A 24158-nucleotide genomic window follows, 5' to 3' on the forward strand; every position below is an offset into this window, starting at 1 on the left:
AAGAGAAAAGGGGAAGTAAAGTCAATTTCACGTTACTACTCGTGGAGACAGTACTTTATCCAAGAGAAGGTATTTAAACCTTAGATGAATCGAAAGGACTTCTCTGTGACACTGTACTGAGAGCGCTGTGTGTCACAATACAAAAGGAGGAAGACTATGGAGTTTGTCAGACTCCAAAACCAAAAACAGTTCAAATGAAACAAAAACGCGTGAGTGGGGGGAAAAAGGTCTCCCTCTCTCTCTACAGGATAAAAACTTAAAGTCCTAAAGTCTAGCAAAAGAGCTGGGGGTATCTAACGTAGAAGGGAATTAGCACATTTCTGAGAATTCTCCCCAACACTGTCTACACTACCATGAACACAGATGGTACAGCCTTATACTAAGAGTGGACTCTTCTCTTGTACTGTCTCAGTTGAATGGTTTTACTTAGCCCTTAGTTGGACTTCAGAAAAACTGTCCCAGCACAGTTTGTTCACCACTGGCTTACGTAACTTGCGTAAGCACCATGGTGCCAACGCTAGGCCAAATGACAGGCAGAAACATTTCCATTGCTGTCCCTGCCAAAGGAACTGCACAAAACAATATCGTCGCAAGATCGCAACTGCCAGATAAGCATCCCTGTGTTCGATTCGAGCAAGACAATCTCCCTTCGGCAAGAATCCTGCAGCAGGAGAATGCCCTCCATTTTGAAGTGACGTACACTAAGAACGTGTTCAATGCTCAGATTGATGACTGGCCTCAATTTCAGCTTTCTTTTGACCAGAAATATGTTGCTTACAAAACTCTTGGGAGTGCGGGGGGTTGGTCTGCTTTCGCTGGCACAATCGCGCCTTCACTGAAGTTTGGCAAACCTTCTCCCAACAAGCGCTCGTCCACCCGAGAAAAAAGTATCAGGCCAGGGACCTTGAATGGGATTCTGTTAAAACTAAACAAAAGCCTTTAATTGTCTTCAGGACCCAAGCGTCTCTGGTGATTTCTTGCCACCTCCCGGCATACTGTGCAAGTCTTCCCCCTCGTTTGCATGCAGAGCGGTGCTGCTGTGCTCTCTCCCGAGGTATAACTTTGCTGCGTGTTACCAGACTGCCAGCCTCTGGGTAAGCCTTCTCTCCCCCGTGAAGGAAAGAAGGGATTCGGCTTGCGGTCGTCTTGCTCCCACAGACGGCTCGGTTATTGGTGGACCTATCCAACAAAGAACAAACCATTCCTCTGCTAGCCATTCCAAAAAGCATTGTCCCAAAGACGCTTGACACATGCTTGTGCTTTGTCCAAATCCGAATAGGTGCTGGCGAACTTGGCTATATCTTAAATAAAGGAGATACCGAATAGCTTCCCTTTGGCGGTGGCTGCTGCTTCTGATTGGGACCAGTGCTTCTAATTTTGGGTCAATCTTAACCAGAGCACTTTTGCTATGGCGCAGTTAGCACCCCCCCAGCAGATGGATCGCCTCTTCAGCCATCTAAATAAACGTTGCCAGTGGCTCCACATCTAGCATCTTGTCCTGGCAGGACTTCCACGTTCTAACTATGCCTTTTTTAATGTCTCTGCCGTACCGCCCCTGGTCATCTTTCTCGGGTGTCCCCGCCACCTTATCCTGAACTCTAGGACACTCCGCTCTTGTTTACTTCTGACCTTGTCAAGCAGAGGGCAAGGTGCGTCTTGAGATTTGACGCAACTTTGGCTGGCGGCTTCTTGGATGAATTATGGCTTCTGGGTCGAATTTGTCCCCCGCTTTAGCCATTCCCTACACCTCTTCCTACTTTTCTTTGCAGCTTTCGACACCCTGCTCGCACTTGAAGAGGTGTCTTCACTTTTTTTGTCTCCACTGTATTCGGAGGACTCAGAACAGGTTACATCCTCCTGTTCTAATAACCTCTGTATAACAAAAGCACTCCATTTTTCAAAAACCTTATTTTTTAAGTAATTTTTAAAGAAATGTTAAAGAGCTTCATCGTTTCTCAAAGTCAGGGACAATTCACACTGTTAATACATTGAGTACTTCTTTATTTTGTTTTCCTGTTGCGGTCAATGATTTTTCACATGATTCTGCTTTTGCAGTTTTTTTAATGTTCATTTTATGACATTCTAAATAGCAACCAGGGCATGCACATGTTTCAATCATCCTCGATCGTCTTCAGGTGGCTTAAAGAAATCAAAACAGATCTCAACTGATTACATGCAAAATGAAGCTCAAATGCTAGTCCTAAAATTAACATGAACATTAAGAAAAGCTGCAAAAGCAGAATATTCTGACACATCAATGACCAAAATAAAGAAGCAGAAAATGCATTAAAGCAGTGTGAATCGAGTCTCACATTAGGGTGTCGGAACTGAAGTAAAATTGTCTCATCGATCAGCAGATCAATTCCGCTGTCACTTTAATGCATTTTTCCCACTCCTCAGAGCTCAGGGAAACGTAGTTGCTGTTCCCCTGGCTTGTGGATGGCGCTGGGTCCACCTTATCCCAGGTCCTCGCTCATTTAGCGCTCCTGTGCACCATTTGCGGCGAGCCCGTGGGGCACAGGTGGCAGGTTATAGGCGCTGTGCGTCTTTTGGCTTCCTTCTATCCCTGTAATCTGATGGAACTGGAGGCTTCTGGTTCTCCTGGATCACTCCCTTTTAGTTCCCTCAGGTGTTGTGAGAAGGCTATGCAATCTTCGAACACGCTCAATTGTTTGCTGAACAGCCCCATATCTGTACACACCACCTTCTGGACAATGTGTCTGATGCTGGACCTCTTGTGGCTCATCAGAATCCCCTATGGAATCCCTGGCCTCCCTCCTACTCATGGTTCCATAGATTAGCGTAGGGACTGTGCATAGAGCTGGAGGTTAACTCTGGCCAATCAGGGGCTGTGGAAGGCAGGCAGGATAACTTAGGGCGTGCATCCGTCAAAGTTGGGCTGTGAGCGGGGCAGTGGCCTGCTACCTTGTATGGCAGAACAAGTTGACTCGAGACTATGCCCGTTGAGCCCTAAGCAGGGTCTGCTATTTGTATGTGTTTCTGCACTTGGGCTACAGGTGGCGTGGTCTATGAGAGGTCGGTGCACTGGAGCTAGCGTGTTAAGCATCCTGCTGTCTGTGTGAGAATCAAAGTCAGGGCCCTCAGATTATGTGCCCGACGCATTGCCTACGGTCTTAGTGAGGTTCTTGACCACAATAGCGCACGCCGAGGGGGCACCGGAACTCTGGGAGTACTGTCATGCCCCACTGGTCACTTCCTGTCAGGATTCCATGGTTTAGTTTTAGAATTTCAAAAGCACATACTTACAAAAGCACCCCATGGTACATTTCTAGAATTCTAAAAGCACTTACTTAAAGAAAGCACTCACTAAAAAGGAACATGTAAAAATTCACTTTTAGATTGATCATTTAAACATTTTTAATGAAAACGTTTGCAAAGTGATGTTTGGGGTTATGTTTTGGATAAGATATAGACTATGTAAATGTTCCTTAATGAAACTAGCAGGAGGCCTTTGTTTCCCCAGAGCAAGATGGTGTTTCCATTCAGCAACAATGATTGGAGGAGATGAATGGTGAGGTAGTTTGGAATTCTGACTAGAGTTCTAAACTGCCTTTCAATCGAGTTTCACTAAAGACAGGTCGCAGTTTCTGTAGCTCTGAATATTTGTTAATTAAAGTAACCCAGTAAGTTAAGAACCAGAGACAAACCTTATGAGGAGACAATCTCAAAAGATTAAATGACACTTAGGTCATATTGTGAAGCTGAATAAGAATTACAGATGAAGCAACCCAAGTTGCTAAGTTTCTTTTAACTGAACTTAAAAATACTAGTTCTAAGTAGTTTTAAAAAAGTTCTGAACGTTTAGAAAGAAAATTCTTGAAGGAAAAGACTAAGTGCAAGATTCCTTTATTGAAAAGTACTGTGTGAGCAATTTTGAAAGCTGCAAGCGTAAGCACGCATTTTTGGAACTGAAATCGTAATGCTGAGAGCGCGTGTAAATGATTTAACAATTGCACAAGTAAACATCTAAGCAGAAGCGCGTGCCTCAGCCCATATGCACTACCACAATAGAGGGAAAATAAATGTACGGAGAGGGACATGAGAGGTTAAAGTGTGATCAGGACCGGGATTGGTGGAGGAAGGATCACATGGGAAAGCGTACAGCCTTTCAAGTTCAGACTATGAAAGACTGTTTGTACTGGGAGGAGTTGTTTATCACTTGTGCTTTCACTTGAAGTTATGTTTTTGTTATGTGCTGCTCGAGAAGTAAAGGGTAGAGTAATCCGGTCTGGACATAGAATCAAATATTGCACAGGACACACACCATACATGACATGTTCTGTTTGTCAGCATTTGTATTACGCAACAGTCAGCAATTGCATGGCCTCTTAGCACGGTTGGCTCCTTTGTGGGGAACAAGTCTGACTAGAGCAGGACACTCAGCTAACATCCCAAGAAGAGTGGGCATGGTGATGGCAGGGATGGTCTGGCTTTGAGGCCTTTTTTGACACCCGAGTGTTTTTTTTCATTTGTTTTAAATTATTATCAGTGTGGTAGGTGAGTAGACTGTTCAATCAGGGTAGTCGGGTTCTGTGGCCTTCTTCTGCCCTTGGGTGCAAGTGGCCACTAGTTCTCAGTAGACCCATAACAAGGTTTTGGTTAGCATAATTAAAAAGATAAACACAACAAGCCTAAGAATTTAAAAGATTTCTCAAACATGCCTCTGAGCATCAATGCATAGACTCTTATTGGCTTTGAAAATATATTACCCAAGCTGGACAGCCTTGACGACCCTAAATTCAATAGATTATATCCCAATTCAAAGCCTTGTTGTTTGACTTAAGTGATGGGTTCTCCGGTCAGTGGGAATGTGGCAAGTGTACAGGAAGCACAATTAATTACCAGAGTTTATAGACACCTCAATTGGATAAACGTTGGGTCTGGACTGATTTTCTGGCGAGATACTGTGTTATGGGAGCGACAATTGAGCCAAAATAGTGCAGCATTTTCGTTCATGTCCTTAAATATGCATCAGCAAAGCAATACAATATTTTTTAATGCATCCTATGCTGCACTTATTTGGCAATTTACAACCTGTTATTTAAAACAAAAACAAAGTCTTGGGGAAACTTTGGTTCAAAATTAAATGGAGTACAAACAAGATTGTTACTTTATAAACATATGCACGAAAAAGAGTAAAAGCAATACTACATTGTACAGTGCATAATCAGACCTTTAATTGCCTGCAGGACCTCTAGTTCCACCCAGTTCATTTTAAGGAACAGACAGATGTGGTAAAAAGGTACCTTGAGTTTTAGTGTAAATTAGGTTTCTGAAAAGTGCGCGTAAGCAGGCGAGGTAAAAGCTAGTAAGTGCTTTCTCTTCATCCCCCACGAGTGTTCCCAGTTAATTGCTAAATGTTCCTCAATGATATCAATCAAGTAATATCAAAAAGGAAACTAAAGCATTAGTTTCCAGTTTAGTACGATTTATATGAAGGTTTCAAAATTTATGGTTTCAAAACCATTTCACAAAAGGCCATTGTTAATGTACCTGAAGCTCTTCTGCTGTAGACACATCAAGCCCTGTGATATCTTGTATTCTCTTATTTATGTGTTCCACCACAGGGTCTTCATATCCGGAGAGCCAAGCACTGTGAAATGAGGATAAAACTTAGTTCCTGTTGCAGAGAATTGTTTTCTAACAGATTATACCATTTCACTGAAAACCATCGGCTAACAATTGAATACTTCATTTCAATTAATCCAATCATATGGTTGCATGGCTCTTGCTACATATGTTACAATATGTAAGCATAGTACTGACTGCTTTACAGGGTTAAAGTTAGCACCACTGGAAACATTAAAAATTAAAATCGAACACAATTTTATAATTTTTGTCCAACATGTCATGTCTTTGCGGTAGACTCATTTGCTAAAATGCTTGCAGATGCTAAAAGTATGCTAGAAAAATTGCAATTACAGGCAAGAGAACCTGCGCAACAAGATAAGGGGTTGTGTAAAAATCAGAAACATGCCCATGTATTGGGGGCGCAGATTATATTTGAGAGGGGAGGCAAGGGGTCTAATTTTTAAGAACCTACACAAAATATTGTATTTATTTAGCAACAGACTGACATAAAATATTAAAATCCTGAAGCACAAGTTTCGAGAGAAGGAAAAAGACCTTCCAAGAAGAATATATTTAACTGCATACAGGACTCTATGTAAGATATTGAATTGAGTGTATTTCACCCAATGGGGGTCTTTTTTTTTTTAGGCGATTAAAAATATATACTTACTCTAGAAAAGATTACCTTTTTGTAATCCGTACTTAATTGCATTTAGTTATCCAAGATTGAAAAGATGTATTTTTACCATACACTTCTCTTCAGATCAGGCAATAATAGAACTTTGTGGCACTGCTCTGTTGGTACCACTGACCTGAACGTATTCGTGGAGCTCTGCAGGAGGGGAGCAAGTTCGCACGCATCAGTTACTTTTAGTTGGGAGTATTTTCCCACCATTAAATTGGGAATAAATGCCTTTTCTAGAGAGTAAAAAGTGGAAAGTAAACTGCTCATCTATAGAACCGACAACAAAGATCAAGCACAGAAAACAGACGGCAATTTATGAGACTAACATACTAAAGCACGGAGTTCCAGCCAGGGCATCCAAGGCTCTTGATCTTTTTCCCCTCCAAATATTCTACAATCCTGTATTTTTAGCAGCTGCCATAATTTTGTCCAATTTGTTTTGATCTCGTTTTTTCTTTGCTGCAAGTTGTTTAAAACGTTCCGAGATATTGAGAGCACAACTCCTTGCTGATACTACCTGGCTGCAAGCTTGGTTTTCTGCTGACGTCATAGAATTGACAAAAACTCAAACCACCACTCCACCCCCAGGCTCACCTCGCCAACTATTTTAGCTAGGTCAATGTTAAACTTGCTCAGATCATCACTTTACAAACCATCAAATATAAAAGAAAAAGGAAATCCTGAAGATATAATTCTCTAAGCATTGAGGAGTAGGCATGCCCTTTCCTGTCATACGCACACAAATACTTTCACCACTTGGCTTCCATCTGCAGTTCCTTACATTCTAAAATTCTGCAAGACTGCCAAACTTGGCCCCATCCACATTGTTTCCGGAAACTAACAGCAACGTGGTACTGATGTTTGTCATTTTACCCCATCAAAGTCATGAGGCTGTCTGAGTGATTACATAGGATGAGATCTGAAAAATGAAATTGGCACCAGACCTAGTGTGCAATATGAACTTATTGATTCAAGCATACAGCTCTGAGATATTTTTCAAAATGTAAAAATCTATGGTCATTCTTATGTTGCCATTCTTTAATTTTAAGTAAAGCATCCAATAACGGCTGGGGTGGCTCTGGCAAACATAAATCATATCACAACGCTCGCCCACAGAGAGATGGGATGAGAGGGGGTAGCAGGAGAGAGAAAAGGAGTGGGAGGAAAACCGGGAAAAGGAGGGGGAGTGGTACATAAAATACATGAGGTACAGCTGCAAGAAAAGTCTTCATGAGATCAAACAATCCTTTCTCGAAAAACAATCTATAATTTGTCACCGAGTGAACTAGTTGCCTCCTTGTTACACAGGACACACCCATTATGTTGATTGATCTCCACAAGCAAAGGGTTCAATTATTTATGAAATAAAATATCCCTGGAATAATCCCTACACCAAAACGTTGGTGTTTGCAACTTTCTTTTATGGAGGCGGGCAAGTCAAGGAAAAGGGGCCAAATGGCAGCATGCAAAAGACACAAGAGTACTTGTAAACAAACTACAGTCATTAAATGTCCTAGAACGGCTTTAAGTCATCCTTTACATTTAGACATCACCTCTAAGAAGAATATTACCCTTGCATCAATAAAATGTCCTTACCTTGTACTTCCTCTAGCCAGCCTACATTATTTTCCAGTTAAGCTTCCATCCCACCACCTTCTCCCAACACTTGGCATTGCAGGGACTGAGTAGGTGTGCAATCCCCCTTCACTGATCTATGATTCTCATGCCTCCCACTCACCCCCCACCACCACTGGCAGTTCTGGTCATCGCAGAGACTTGGATTACACCTCTTTACTCCATTACTCATGCTGCTGTTCGTTAAGTAAGATTTTCATAGACATTTAAAATCTTCCTGACCTGGGTCAACCCCAGAACGTTTTGCTTTTATACCTCTGAGTGGGAACCTTTTTCCACACCCAGAGAATCTTTTTTTATGGGTGACAATTTTTGGACTCTCTATAGTGTCTATTTAAAGTTATCCTCTTTTACAACTTTTTGGCAATAAGTGCCCGTTTGTGCTGGGTTGCCCTAGGGGCTCCCCTTGTAAATTTTCTCGTGCTAACCTTGAGAGAACTACAGTTCCCAAGGGTAGAAAGGATGAAATGCATTACTTGCCGTAATAGCATTTTCTGATGATTGTATCCGTTTAGATTCACAGGCTCTGCATATAGTTCGACATCCAGTGGTAACAGTGGAGTATTGCATGTTGTCTTTCGAGGATTGAAAGGGAACGTCGACATGGGTGCGCAAGTAACACTATCCCCAACGTGACGTGTAGTGTACCCAAAATCCCTCACGTGTCGAGATCCCTCCGATTGTATTTTTTCCGCCTTGAGGGAGCCTTATGACTAGTGTGAGTGAGTACAGAAAGAGAGAGAGAGTAAAATGTCTATGTTCCTTCCATCCGAGCATGGAGGAAGCAGATACAATCATCAGAAATGCTATTACAGCAAGTAATGCAGGTCTTCTGATGCTTGTGAATTTGCTTAGAATCACATGCTGTACATAGACTAGCGAGCAGTACCCGGAGTTGGTGGTGGGATGTGAGAAGGAAACGTAGTGAAAAGGTGTCTTAGTACTGCTTGTCCTACCTGAGAATCGAACCTAGAGTGAGCGTCTAGGCAATAGTGTTTTGTAAAGGTGTGTACAAAACTCCAGGTTGCCACTTTGCAAATGGACTCGAGAGGAACATTTGCAATGAATGCTATGGATGGCCCAGTTCCCCCAGTAGAGTGTGCTGTAGGCTTGAAGGGCAGATCTCTTGGCAAGAGTGTAGCAGAGTGTGATGCAATTGACAATCCACCTTGAGATGGCTGATTTAGAGACAGGGTCTCCTGCTCTACCAGCCGCCACTGAAACGAAAAACTGGTTTGTTTTTCTAAGTGGTTTAGTTCTTTCCAGATAGTACATGACTGCCCTGGGCACATTAAGTGTGTGTAAGGCTTATTTCTGCCATGTTAGTGGGGTCCTGAACGAATGTGGGTAGTTCTATTGATTGGTTCACATGGAACTTTGAAATTAATTTGGGCGCAAACAATGGGTGAGTGCGCAGAAAAACCTTATCTCTGAATTGTGACAGAAGAGCCTAGAATAGAAAGGGTCTGTAGTTCAACGACACTTCTTATAGAAGTGACTGGCACTAGGAAAGCGGTTTTGTAGGTGAGAGCCTTGAGGCTTGCCTTGTGCATAGGTTCAAAAGGAGACCCCATAAGTCTGGTTAATACCACATTTAGGTCCCATCCGGGTGCCGTGTTAGAAATAGGGGGATGAATTCTTTTAACCCGTCCTTGAAAGCTTTAGTTACTGGGATCTTCCACCACGACACCTTCTGCTGGCACGTGGCATAGGCTAAAGGTGAAGCTAAGTGGACCTTCAGGGAATTAAAAACTAGACCCGAGTCTAGTAGGCAAGTCGGGTATAATAGTACAATATGAGTGGAAGAGCAGCAGATGGGATTGATGCGCTTAGAATTGCACCAGATGACGAAGCGTTCCACTTATTGGAGTACCAATGTCTGGTGTTAGGTTGTCTTGCTTCTCAAATTATATCCATGCATCTCCGAGGAAGTTGGAGACGCCCGAACTCTATGAGCTCAGGAGCCAGGCCGCTAAGTTGAGAGACTGCGGGCATGGATGAAGTGTTTCCCCCCCCCTTGTCCTGAGATAGCATGTTGTATGGGCAAGGCAGTTTCATCGGAGGAGACATCTCCATCAGATTGGAGAACCAGGGTCGACCGGAGCACCCGCCGGCAAAGTCTGCTCTTTCGCCATCTTCGGCGGTAGTTGAGAAGTAATCGAAGTGGGGGCGAATAATGTATAAACGAGCGGAAGTCGGGAAAGAATGTAATTTTGCAATTTGTAAGAGCTCTGCATAAGGCGACCAGCTAGCTGGGTGGAAAAAAACAATCTGAGGGACCTCGACGCGTGAGGGATTTTGGGTACACTACACGTCACGTTAGGGATAGTGTTACAGGCACACCCACACCCATGTCGACATCCATTTTCGATCCTCGAAAGACAAGATGCAATACTCAGCGGTTACCACTAGATGTCTGACTATATGCACAGCATGTGATTCCAAGCAGATTCACAAGCATCATAACTTTGGATCCCTTTTACATTTTGTTAGGTTGTTCGGTGAAACCAGCATACTCCACTTTATGTGGAGTGCTGGGGAGATCCAATGTATCCCATCACCCTAAAACTAACAATTTGGTTACAGGGACAAGCTTTCCTTCAATGACTGGTGGCAGTGATACCTTGAATCAATTTGGTGCACCTTTACCGCGTGCTGTGTTCACAGCTGCAGTAAAGGCACCTATGGGTGCTCATTTTAGTGATTCCTGTCCTTTTTTGTTTCTTCCTCCGACATCCAGGGCGGGAAATTTGTTTGTGTGATTTTTATCTTCGGCGGGAGTCCCCTCGACTCCCAGCCAGGGCTCCAGTCTGTCTGTGGAGGCAGGAAGTGAGAGAGGAGTCCAAAACTCCACAGCCCGTTGGCTTCCTCCTTGCCTGGCGGTCGCGATTCCTGCCCCTCATGTCCCCAGCCCTCCAAGATGTCAGGCTGGAGCCAGGCCACAATCACCTACATGGCCCTCAAGGGCCTCTCCATCCCTCCAAAGACCCACTTGGAGTCAGACTTGGAGCTTGTGGCACCAGACTCACTCACTCACTCCCATAGGATAACATTGGGGATTGGACTTGTAGTGCATTGATGGGGACAAGATGGATGCTCCCGCATATTTCGGTTCCCAGAACTGCATGTGCAGTCTAGTCTTTTGGGTGTGGTTCAGCCCAGACACACCTGAGATACGCAGAGACTATTTAAGCCACGCCCAGGCTGAGAAACATGCTTTGTATTTTCTGCACCTGCAGCGTGACACTCAACGTGTTCGGATCGGTCTCCAGTAGGCCTGCATCTTTCTTCTGCGCTCAGCTCCTGCAAGAACAAGAACACCGTTAGGAACAGCCTTACCTTGCGGCACTTCTGCCCATCATTCATCGCTTCTTCTGTTCTGCGGGCATCTTCGGTGGTGTCATTCCCATCCCGGCACGCTGCTTCCTAAGGAAAAGGGAAAAGAACAGAAAAAAGGCATTAGTAAGCATTCAGCAAATCTTCGCTTATTTTTAAAGACTGTACGAGCTTCAACCGCTTACCTGAATCCCAGCCGCTCTGAGGGAACTCTGTCTCCGGAACTTCTCATCCATCTGCAAGAGGGAAAAGACACTCCAGGTTAGCGTGGAAACATCTAGAGGTGCCGCATACCGCGCTTACTCACCGCATTTCTTCGTCATAACCGGCATCCACTCTGAAAACATCGCGACACCTAAAAGACACAGAAAAAGAACTCAGTTCAATACAAATACGAAAGGGTCGCATTGCGCTCTCACTCACCTTCAGCGCTACTCATCTCAGCGGCACGTCGCCATCCCCGGACGCCGGCCATCATCTAAGGAAGGAAAGGAACGAAGTTAGAGAACTGTTCAAAAGACTCATACTTACCTGTCGGACTCTTGCCAGTGAAGTAACTAGGCAGCAACGAGCCTGCATCAATCAACGCGCCCCTGCGCTGAAAGCAAGACGGAGAGCACACTTTCCAAGAAAACAAGGTGAGCTGTGGATCAAAGGGATCAAAGGGAAGGGTTGGACCCCGGGGAAGAAGGGGTTCAAGCACACAGACAATAGGGAGTTAAACTCTATCAATCCTGTGTTTCAGGCCTCAGTCGAGTAGACTCCAGGGAAGGGTTTGAGGTCGTAAGAGGTCAGAACAGGCTGAGTGACGTCCCCGTGGATACCAGGTGAGCGTTACACTGAATGGGGACAAATCCCAGTGGGGTGTGTTCTGGCTGTCCTGATTGGACAACAAGACCGCCCCTTGTAAAATGCAGGGAGAGAATGCAGAAGTCATGCTGCAGTTCCTGTTAAATACTGGGAAGCTGAAGACAAGTTGACCACTGGAACCGAAACTAAAGAGGATGAAGGAAAAGCAGCTAAAAGATTTTCAGCGACCGGAGAGCTTGCTGTGTAACCAGAGCCTGCTGTAGCCCTTCCTTCCAATCGACCTGGGGACTCTAATAATGAGGACCCTGACCCAGACCCTGGTGAGACCAACTAGACTCAAGAAGACCTGCATTTTGAGCCATCCCACGGGTTGCTGCAACCTTGCGGGCTGCAATATCCCAATACCCTGGGTCTTCGAGCCATTGGTTGGTGCATGGTCTTCTGAATCTCGCTGAAACTTAGTGGCATACTGGTGGCTCTCCAGACACGAATTGAGTCTGAAAAGTCCCAACCGAGTGCTGGACATTTCTAACAACGAGAATTCAACCACGATTTTCTGTCTTCTGTGCTCCTGTAAAAGGCGCCAAATCCGCAGAACTGCATTCAGCCGCAAGGAAAACCTAGCCTTTTTCATTGATCCGTGCTGCAAAGTTCCTTCTGAAATGTTGTTTTCAGTCACCACAACAAGTAATCCACTGACCAGATATTTGGCAGCAGATCCTGAAGTCCTCCTGCTGCAAAATCTTCAATGCGGAGGTATGTCTCTTAGGATTTCTGTGTAGCTGTGGTGGTGTTTTCTGTGATGGGGAGGCCTCTCAACCAGTGTACCCAGTTCCACTGCTAGACTCCTGCTAGGGTGTCTTCTGTGAAGCCCCACCCTCTTCTAACACTAGAAGTAAAGCACTCACCCATTTGTCCAGTCTTCCTAAGGAACTCTGACTTTAGCTACTTAAGAACATATTCTGACACTATCTGTTGGTCACTAGTCCCTAGAAACCCTCTTTCCGCCACTGAGAACACTCATGCTTCAAGAACCAGGCAAAGACTTTAAGGATTGGGCCTTTTGCCTAAATAAAATAAGTGTTTAAAAGTTATTTACTTATAAAGAGTTAGTTGGTAACTAACTCTAAGAGTGAACAGTTACAAAAGTTCTTACCTTGGATCTGCGTGATGCACTAAAGTAAGTAATTCTCAAAAGTATGGTTAACATCTTTCAGTCCTTATAAACCATTTTGCCATTCTAATAGAAAGTAGATGTGAAGGTATATTACTCTCCTGTGATTTGGTTGTACCTCTTCCCAAAAGTATTGTGATGGTTTCATCAGATTATTCCTGCCGGATAATTGTATTAGTGCCCTCCAACTGGGTCTTGCTTACCCAGACTTGCTGTTAGCCTGTCCAGAATAAGTCTGCATTAGGTTGTTGCCTACCTAGAATAACTGGGTCATTCAGTAAAGTGTAACATTGGGTTTTGCTTTCCCTGTGCTGTTTGCCATCCAACAATGAGTTACCAGAGTTACTGCATACCTCAATCTGTGTTCCACTGATCTCAAAAGCACCAGCAATTGAATATTACATCCTTAGGTTTTACTCGCCTAGTATAACTGTTAGTACAAAAGTAGTTATAGGTTTTTACTCCCCAAGAATAGGTGTGACCTATACTGAATGTGTATGAAACGTTTTTACTTCCCTAGAACTACTGTTAGGTGTTCCAAATAAGGTTTATACTTTGGTCTGTGTACCTTAAAGTATAGTGTTGTGATTTTAAAATTGTGATTACGTATAATGTTTGATAGTACTTATTTAACCCTAGAATTATCTGGGTCTACCTCTATTTAAATAAATCATTAACATACATTGTGTTTCTTGGGGCCATTTGTATTACAATTTCATTTATACCGATTCTACAACCCTCTCCCCTCCCAAGATAAACCTGGCTGCTCTGTCTACGCTACCATGAATCCATGTGGTACAGAGTCTTGCACTGCCTCAGTTGAATGGTTTTTACTAAGCCCTTAGTTAGACTTCAGAAAAACTGTTGCAAAACTGATCACGCAGACTGCCAACGTTTCTCACTAATACCACTCTTCCAAGGGGAGGTAGTGGGGATAGCCTGGTGTTATGTTGTGTTTATTTTGTAGAGCTTGCATCATCCATGGGTGGCACCTTGGTGCCAAAAGCCCATTAAGGAAGAGTTTTTCTTTAGATTTTTCTTAAAATACTGAAGCTATGGAGCATTGGGGGTTGCATTCCATAGTCTGTGCTAGAAAGTGGTAAGCAATGTTCGAGACTGGCAGCAGTGATGGGTCTTTAAACGAAGCGCTGAGGAGGAACCAAGAGCCCTTTAAGGGATTTCATGTTTTAAAAAGATACCTAATAAAAGGTAGGTCCCCGACGGTCAAAGATTCATGTCAAACCTAATGCCAACACCACACCCCAAAGCCTATAACCCACCCCTCACCATCATCATGAATTACTGTGCCCCTGATACTCTCAACCCCCTTGTTTGATCAATACCTCCTCCTTCCCTCCATTCTCACGAATGTTCCTCCCAACCCCCTCCCAACCCATCATACTCACAGGCGGTTTCAACTAGCCCAAAATCTTTACCAACCGGCACTCGATTTCGTTCTCAGACCAGTCATCTCACTTCAATCTACCCACTCACTCTCGGAATTTCTTGACTTGGTCTCTCAAGCTGACCTAACCTCACTATTGATCCGTCCACTCTACTTCAATATGGCTGTCCGGCCCCACCATATTGTCACTGCTTCTTCTATGCAATCGCTAGATGAAAATTCAAAGATGACTCAGCTAGCCAAAGAAGGGTCCTCAACCAACCCTCTTGGCTGCTCTCCTGGCCTCCTATTAAGAAGGTTCATCTATGGCCTCCTTCCTTCAAGTCCCGGATTGGCGCTCGGATCTGCTTCTTTAAAGCAAACATGCAGCCCCACCACCTTCAGAAAAGGTGTACATTCTGGACCCTCGCTCCTCCCAAAACATCCTCCACTTCACCAAGGCGCTGGAGTCTGCCAAATCAAACTACTCAAATATGTTTACAGACGCCCTCCCACCCCCCTCTCAGTCTCATGGCCGTAAACTGCTTCACACTACAAGCTATATGCTTTGGCCCGCCTTTGTACCATCTCTTCTTCCCAATCAGCCAACAAACTGCTCACTACTTCTCAAAAACATGCAACTCGTCACCATCCTATCCCATTCTCCCAGTCCCCCTATAGACACTACTTCCTCTGGGCTTCTTAGTTCCTCTGTCCTGGATGGGTGCTAATTCCCATGAATTAAAGGCAAACCCTACTGCACCCCTACTGACTAGTTTGGACCCCTCCAACGCATTAGTTAAGGTGCGCCCACAAATTAACTACCTGATCTCCCCCCTCTTCAAACTCTTTCCTCTAGAGTCTTTCCAGCCTGTTGAATAATGCAGCAACAGTCCTACCAACCCTCAAGAAGTAACCTGCTGACCCCAAAACTACTGCGAAATATTATCCCGATTCACTCCTATCCCCATTAAAAAAATCCTCAAAGCACCTCTTCAATATGATTTCCTGCTACCTGCACTCAACTACATCCACAATGCTCTCAAATCACAATTTTGATGCTAGCATTCTACCTATTCTGCCCTTAACCACGTCTCGGATTTTTCTTTACAATCAATTTCTTTACAGCCTATGATTATAGCAGGTGACTCTTCTGACCCTCACAGACATCAAAATCCAATACATTGAATTTGCATCAGTAGTCCCTGGCCTTCATCATTGGTCTTTTTCCATCTCTTATAGCATTGCCATCTCGGATTCAACCCCTCTCTATGTTGGCTTACACCAAAGGATCAGTTTTTAGGCCCCAGTTTTCCACTTCAAATCTCCTCCCTTGGCAAATAGATGTCCTCTTTTGTGATCTCATCTCACTTCTTGGAAAATGGCATCTTATCCTTACCTACTTTTACTCCTGCCCACTTATTTGGCTGTTTCTCTGCTATAAGCCACTGAAATGGCACATAGTAGCCCTATGCCCAACTTCGCAAAAACTGGAGTAAATCCACCTTCCTGCCTCCACTGCCCCCCCCCCTTCTTCCTTCTCATGTTGCCTCCTGTCAAAAGATCCACAAGGTTGCAGCAAGAGAACTTAAACTTCAGTACTAGATTGCCTTAACCTCGACTGTGGCAAGGATTAACCTGCTAATCAGTGAATTCTGCCCAGTCTTCACTTATAACTACACTAGCAGCATTGAGTACTCGGTCGGCTTAACTACTGAGCTAGCCTCAAAGGCATACTCATCCGTTCCTACTCCCCTTTAGGCAAAGTAGTATCCTTTGCTACTCGTACCCTATACAATGTTCCCAGTTCAACAACTCCATACACTGCCCCCATGGCAGATGGCTTTCCACGAAATGTCATGAGCTTCAATCCAAAGGGTCCCCGGAAGGGCTCACAAATGGGACAGACTGCAGATTTGGTGTGGACTTGGGGGAGCTAAAAGACATACAAGCTACCCCATTTACCCTCTGTGCCAGCACCAGGAGCAGCCAGTGACACGAAACCCAGAGACGTTGGGCCACTACAGTTCCCAAGGAGGTAGCGCAGCACTACAACAGGGGCAGAGGGATCTGCCCGATGAATACATGCATGGGCGTACCTAACGCAGGCACGTTGCTTGCCCGTGAGACACTGTCCGGAGCAGCGCCCCTCCTGAAAACCCTCCTGAGCTGTGCTCAACCAAAGATAAGTACTGCTGCTTGAGAGTCACTTGCCAACCTGTCTGATCTCAAAATGCCAGATGCGGCACAAAAAACTAGGCTCTTTTCGCTCCGTTGCCTAGCAACTGAAGACTACAACAGCCAGTTACTTCCGCCGGCAGGCGGAAGCGCCGGACAATGCAGAAACCAGTAAAAGGCCCCGTTAGCCCTGCATCACACAGAAGCGGGACCTCGAGGTGGAGAGGACAGGAGCCCCCACCATCACCCGTAGCCATGGCCTACTTTGCTGTGTGATCGCTGCTGCCTGCAGCCCCTCCCGCACCAGACACTGCTTGCCGTGCTGACCTTAATAAGGGTGAGGCTTTTGAGAACTTTGTGGCCCCCTGTATGCTTACAGAGGCTTGCTTGCCTCTTCTCATCCATTTCCAGCTCCCAGCATGCAGAGTTGTGCCTGCAATTTAATTTTTGCCAAACTGCCCGATCTCAAAATGCCGGGCGCGACAGCACCAAAACGGGGCTGTTTTTCGCTCCGTCGCCTAGCTACTGAAGCCAACAATAGCCAGTTAGTTCTGCCGGCAGGCAGAAGCGCAGGCCAACGTAGAAGGCCAGTAAAAGGTCCCGTTTGCCCCTGTTCGCCTCGGAACGGAGAGGCTATTAAAGAACACATCCCTGGTCCACCGTAGCACCTGCTACACACACCGTGCACATAAGGTACTTACCGCCGCCACATCACTTGCCATAACTTGACTGCATCTTCCCCATACGCGGCCAATCCCATTCTGGTGCAATGTGACTTTTTTGGTTTGCCTCGCTCATTTTGTCAAGACCTCGCGAAGCCCTTGGTTCTGCTCCCAACACCTTAGCCCTACAGGACCCACAATATTGTTATGAGTCACCCCATATGCAGAATGCTGCCTATTGGGGGACACTATTATTTTTGAACCAGCCTAGCCAGACGGTAATCACTGCACTGTATCAAACCTGCCTAATTTGTAGCGATCGGTCCATTTCCTAAACTGTACTGCACTGTTTTTGCCCATCTTGATGTAACCTATTAACACTTGGGGTCATTACGAGGTTGGCGGTAATGGAAAAACGATGCCTGTAAAGGATTACCGGCATCGCATACCGCTCCGGGCTATTCTGACCTAAGAACCCGGTATTAGAGGCACCGCTAATAACAGTGCCTCTAGTAGCGGCAAGGGCGCGGGCACGCAAGCATTCAGGCCGGCAATACCGGGATGCCGCTAACAAGAGGACATCACAATTCGGGCAGACATGCAAATACCGGCATCATGAAGGCGCTAATAGGGGATGCCGGCAATACCGGCATCGCGAAGCACCTGTAAACTGCTATGTGCAGTGTTCCCAACTGCCACAGGTGCACACAATCAGCACAGGTGGAGGCAATGGAGTCTGGGCCAGCACAAACAGGAGCACACCCACACACCACACCCCTTCCCACCCCAAAATGATTCCACTAGTAGTAGCAATATTGGGGATGGAGGACATGCTTGCATTGCTACACCAGCAACAACAACAGCAACAACAACAGCAACAGGCACCACAGAGGAGACGCAGGAGGAGAAGGAATGTGAGACAGGCCCAGCATGCCCCACCAGTGCAGCCAGTGGTACCACGCAGGCAGCCCCCAATCCCTTGCATCAGAGCCTGTCCATTCAACCTAACCCCTGAGCAGATCCACACCCTGTACCGTCTGGACCGGGACACCATCACCACCATCGAGGACATGATACACAACGACATGGTCAGCCTCATAGAAATACGCACCGCCATCCCCCCTCTACTGTAGGTAGTGTTGGTGCTCCACTAAGTTGCCACAGGCACCTACCAGCACACAGTGGAGCACATGCATGGCATATCACAACCCTTATTTTCTCGCATGCTGAACCAAGTGCCGGATGCCCTCCTGAAGCACACAAGGGCCCACATATCCCTACCACGGACTCCCCAGGAGATTTTTGACACAAAAGTTGGCTTCCATGCACTGGCAGGCATGCCTAATTGTATAGGTACCCTCGACTGCACACATGTGGAGTTGGTGGTCCCGCATGCCATGGAGGTGGCGTACCGTAACCGCAAGCAATACCACTCCATCAATGTGCAGATGGTATGTGACGCCAGCAAGATCACACATTGCTGTGCCCGATATCCACGATCAACACATGATTCAATGGTCCAGCGGAACTCTACGCTACCAGGCTACATGGAGCGACATGCAGCACAACGTGCCTGGCTGCTTAGTAAATTGCATGACAGGCACATGGCAGTGAAATGGGGGGATAGATGCACACACCACCATGGGGTCATTGTTGATGTGACAGCACGATGTGCACATCACAAAATACTGTGCCTCAAAGCATCCATAACTGAACATGACAAAATCCCATAGCAATGAAGTAAGCTGGACACCTATCACAACATGCCAAACTTAAAACACCCCACATCCCACAACACATCCACCACCCATCATCGTATCTCATCCTCTAACACAATCCTGGAACATGCTGTGAATATTCACTGTGTAAATGACTGCAGCAAATCACTACACAGGACAAGCATCCATGGGAGTTCACTGAACAAAATCACCAAGGGAATCCACTGCTTGATACAGGGCCGCCACCACCACAGAAGTGCAGCATGTCACTATCGTAATAATCAGCGCTGAATGCCTAATATTGCAGAGCCTACTGCCAACGCTGCCAGTTAGAAAATCAGACAGAACACTACACATCACAAATTTGACACAAACACTGCGGTATGCGTCCACAATGCATGAGCAACATTAAGGCAGTGTACACCGTGTATCAACTTGGAGATGCAACCCACACCATAAGTCCATGGCACAGAACACATTGAGGGCATGAAAATTGTGTGCATACAACCAGGGACATGTGCATGTGACCAACGATAATCTGTAGGCATGTGTGACTACTACAGCTGTCCATCATGAATCAACTGACGTATACCTTTTATTGCCTCTCATGCAGGTGATGGTGGCTATCCCTTGAAGCCGTGGCTCATCACCCCTGTCTGAAACCCACAGAACAGGCACGAGGAGGACTACAATAGTTCCCATACCCATGTGGTCATCGAGCAGACCTTTGGCCTGTTGAAGGCATGGTTTTGCTGCCTTATCCGGTCCGATGGGGCACTCCTCTACAGGCATGAGAAAGTGGCCAAGATCATCATGGTATGTGTCATGCTGCACAACATGTGTATCCGACGGAATGTGCCCCTGCCCCCCAACATTGAACTGCAACCACCTGGTGATGATGAAGATGTGGCTGCACATCATCGCGGTGCCAATGCACAGCAGGGACGTGCTGTGCGTCAGTCAATGATTGCACAATATTTCTAACACATGGGTGCAGAGGCGGACATGAAAGTTGGACAAAGGGCACTGGGTGTGGGAGTACATGTACACTACACTGTATGTAAATAAATAACATATGCAATGAGGAATGTCTACTCAAGATATTTTTTTCACACAACGGGTGTATTTAACTGTCCAATAAAGATTAAAGTGCTCTAACCCTCCACCACACACACCCTCTCCCCCTCAACTCCCCCACACCCTCGACACCCCCCCCCCCCCAACTCCCCCACACACCCTCACTCCCCTCCCTCTCCCCCCCACATCCTCACCCCCCTCATCCTTCCCCCACGACTCACCCACACAGGGTGTCCAAGCAATTGTCTATTGCCTTCATCAGGCTGCCCCATCTACATCCTGCCACTCCCTGCACCAGGTGGCAGCATGTCCGAGCAGCGCAGGGTGCGCGCCGACCTGCGTAGGGGGTGGTTTGCATGGAGGTTGAGGAAGATTGGGTGGCCGCCTGCTCCATTCTGGGGGCTTGACGCTCAGCCTCCATTGAATCAGCAATGCGCCTGAAGTCCTGCCTCAGGGCAGTCACCTCCTCACACAATTTATTTGCGCCTTCCACGATGATCTGCCTCAGGGAGGCGGTGTTGTTGCGCCCCTCCTGCCTTGCTTGGGCACTGTCCGACTAATCATCTCACGAGGGTAGTGAGTTCCTCCTGCCTGTCCTGCCTGCTGCACCCCTGCCGGTTCACCAGTGGAGGTGGAGGGTGCATGTGTTACATAGGCAACTGCATTTGGGTCCTCTACGGGACTCATGCTCCCTTGTATGGACTGCCCCCCCCCCCAGACTGCTACAGGGTGCTGTCGTGGTATGAGTCGACAGGTGTGAGCTGGGGGGATAGGGCTGGACTTGGTGTAGCAGGTAGGTCGGAGTCATCGTCCTTGACAGGCACACACACCTGTCCCTGCACGTCATCTGTGAGGGGTGCTGTAGCTCTGCAGATTGTGGCCCTTCGACTGTCTCCTCTGCAGGTGCCACAGGTGTTGTGGGTACTGTCGTGATGGGCCTTGGCGGCACCAGTGCCGTGGCATCCAAGGCTGGTTTGGTCTTTGGTGCCTGCCGTGGCTTGTGTGGGGCTTTGGAAGTGGAAGGCCTGTTGCCTTCATCCCTGGCCCTTTTCTGGGGTGTATTCGCCTGTGGCGGTGAGTTCCGGGCCTCGCTGTCAGGATCTGAGCCTGTGGGGGACGAAGAGAGGGACGGCATGAGTGATGGCTTGACAAGCATCCTGCTAACGTGTATTATTGCTCATCTACACATTAGAGGGGAATAGGCAGTGGAGTTTTGATGTTCAAGTTGCTTGCTATATGGGTGGATCATGCAGGCATCCGTCGGGGTCACTCATGTTGGGTCGGACGTATGCTATGTGACATGCATTTCTGTTGTGGCCTGCGTGCAGTGTGACTTATGCCATTTTCATATTTGTGTGGTGTGTGTCAGGTATGGTATTGCCATGCTGCAGGCATGTGCCTGTGTCTGTGCTGCAGACGACAACTAGGCTGGGAATGTGTATGTATTGAGCCATGCCTTGCCTCTTTAGACAGACAAATTGGTGGAATGTCATCAGATTTTGCATTACGGTGTTTTCTTAGGCAACTCACCTCCTTCCGCCGAGGACGTGGCGCCACGCTCCAAATCGCCCATGCCTTAGATGGCCTCTATGCCAATCGTGCTGGCACAGATCTCCTCCCACCGGCTCAGCTTTATTTGTGAGCGTGGTCCTCCACCAGTAGCCATGGCCTGGCTCCTGTCTGCGGACAGGATGTTCCTGACTCGCAGGCGCAGGTCATCCCATCTCTTATGGACATCCTTTGTGGTGCAGGGGTGGGGGTGGGGGGGGGTTGCCTACCGCGCTGACCCTTTGGGCGACTAGTTCCCAGATTTCCTTTTTCTTGAGGACTGCCTCCCTCTTAGGCTGTTTGCAAATACGACATCGGCATTGTCAGCCAGGGTCTCAGCCAACATGGTGAGCTCATCCTCGTTAAAGCGCTCCTTGCGCTGGTGGGAGGTGCCTTTTTTTAACTGCCTTGAGCATTATATAGTTGTCGGAGGTTGATCTATGTACTCAGCAATATGCCCCAGGTCCTGGGTGCTGAGGATGGAAATGGATTGTGTTTTTAAAGATGGCCGCCGTGCTCTTTCCCATTCCTGTGCGATGACGCTACTTCTGGTTCCGCTTATTTATGGTGACCGCTAATAACGGTGACCTGCATGGCGCAAAGCTTGTGCACGTGTACTCTTAATGGCCCTCTATTAGCGGGCTCTTTACTGCACGGACACAGTATTTGCTCCATGCCAGTAAGGACAGTTACTTACCTCCAAACTCGTAATGAGGCCCACTTTATTGTATTGATTGCTCCCATTTTGTTGATATCTACCCATCACCAAACGGTACAGCATCGATTTTGTATATCTTGGTGTTATTTTGTTGACTAAAATATCGCTGTGCACCGTCGCTAGCCGCCCATTACTAAACTGCATAGTTTTGAATGTGCTACATGCGCAGTATAACACTGTACGGCTTTGATTGTGCCCACTTCAATGATTTCTGCCCACTGGTAAACTGTATTACTTAGATTTTTCATTGCCTTCTTTCTGCACCTAATGCACGTAACCTGTACTCGGTTACCCTGCGTTTACCCGGCTGAAATCTTAGTACTTGGTCACCCAGTGTTTACTTGCGACTGTCTATGCCTCCATCAGAAATGTAGTTCTGATTAGCCTTCTCACCCTTGGCGCTATCATAAGTGTTAGCATCATCCCACCCAAAACCCATTCCACTAGTGTCCACACGCATACCCTTACGCCCAGGAGCCACATCACCATGGCCAAGCAACCTAATTCTGATTGCTACATTAAACCTACCAATTTCCTTCCACCTTCGGGTCTTCCAGCAATGTTTAAACCTACTCCATTCCTTCCCCCCTTTGAAGCCTACGCACACCTCGCTACTTTCTAGAGCCTCCACACTGTCCACAGTAATCTCCCGCAGTAACCAACTTCCCACATGACAAACCACAAGCAATCAAGACCAGCAGTCCTGACACCACTCTCGAACCCCTGGCTATTCCCACCTTACTGCTCACTAATCATCCATGCCACATAACTAGCAGAAATGCCATGCTTGACACCAGACTCGGCAAATCACACAAGATATCGCCTGACCGATTGCCCTCCATTACCAGTCCTCCACACACCTCCCCAAAAAAAAACCTAAAAATGTAAAGACCAGATTGGTCTGCCACTCCCGAACTCTCTGCCCACAGCAACAGTTCTACTGTTACCATGGGACATTGATCAATGCCAGGCCCCTGGTCGCCGATACAGCATCGCAGATCTAATTTTAGTAAAAAATCTAGACTTCCTTGCAATTACCGAGACCTTGTTGCATGCAGCTGCAGGACCCTCCCTCCTTTTAGCAACCCCTGACAACTACATGGTCCTCAGATCGGATAGATAATCCTCTAGAGGAAGCCGAGTGGCTTTCATAGCCAAAACTACATTGGGACTCAATAGTCTCACACACTCCTACCAAATCCTGTGAATTTATGACTGTGAAACTTCCCCCCTCACGAATTCACGCACTATAACAATGCATCTCATGTATAGACCACCTGGACCTTTGGGTTCCTTCGAAGAAGAAATCAATACACTTCTATCCACCAACACGAAACCTTCACAAATCCTCACACTAGTCGATTTTAACATAGCTTTCAATTACCCCACAGACCAATTTGCAGTGTCCTTAGTCAATTCCCTGGCTGAACTTGGCCTCACTCAAAGAGTCTTACTCCCTACGCATGACAAGGGAAGAATCCTTGACTGGGTAGCGGACCTTAACTCCAACACAACTATCACCTCAATTGAGCCACAACTTTGGACTGACCACTCCCTACTGTCATTTAATCTTCAAGACTGTACACTTCCTAATAAAGAATCTTATTGATCCACCCATTCCAACCAGGAACAAAAATAATA

General features: G+C 46.4%; 1 protein-coding gene across 3 annotated transcripts in view; it reads right to left on the bottom strand.

Annotated features, from left to right (window-relative positions):
- Positions 1–24158, bottom strand: part of P4HA1 (prolyl 4-hydroxylase subunit alpha 1) — a 720153-nt gene that overhangs the window by 226009 nt on the left and 469986 nt on the right. For all 3 annotated transcript variants that reach the window (XM_069610530.1, XM_069610531.1, XM_069610532.1), the window contains one exon: positions 5515–5614. In XM_069610530.1, the coding sequence (XP_069466631.1) occupies positions 5515–5614 (100 nt within the window). The remainder of the gene's footprint in view (positions 1–5514; positions 5615–24158) is intronic.

This window comes from Ambystoma mexicanum, chromosome 8 (genome assembly GCF_040938575.1).
Source record: "Ambystoma mexicanum isolate Mex_15411 chromosome 8, UKY_AmexF1_1, whole genome shotgun sequence".
NCBI classification, from domain to species: domain Eukaryota; kingdom Metazoa; phylum Chordata; class Amphibia; order Caudata; family Ambystomatidae; genus Ambystoma; species Ambystoma mexicanum.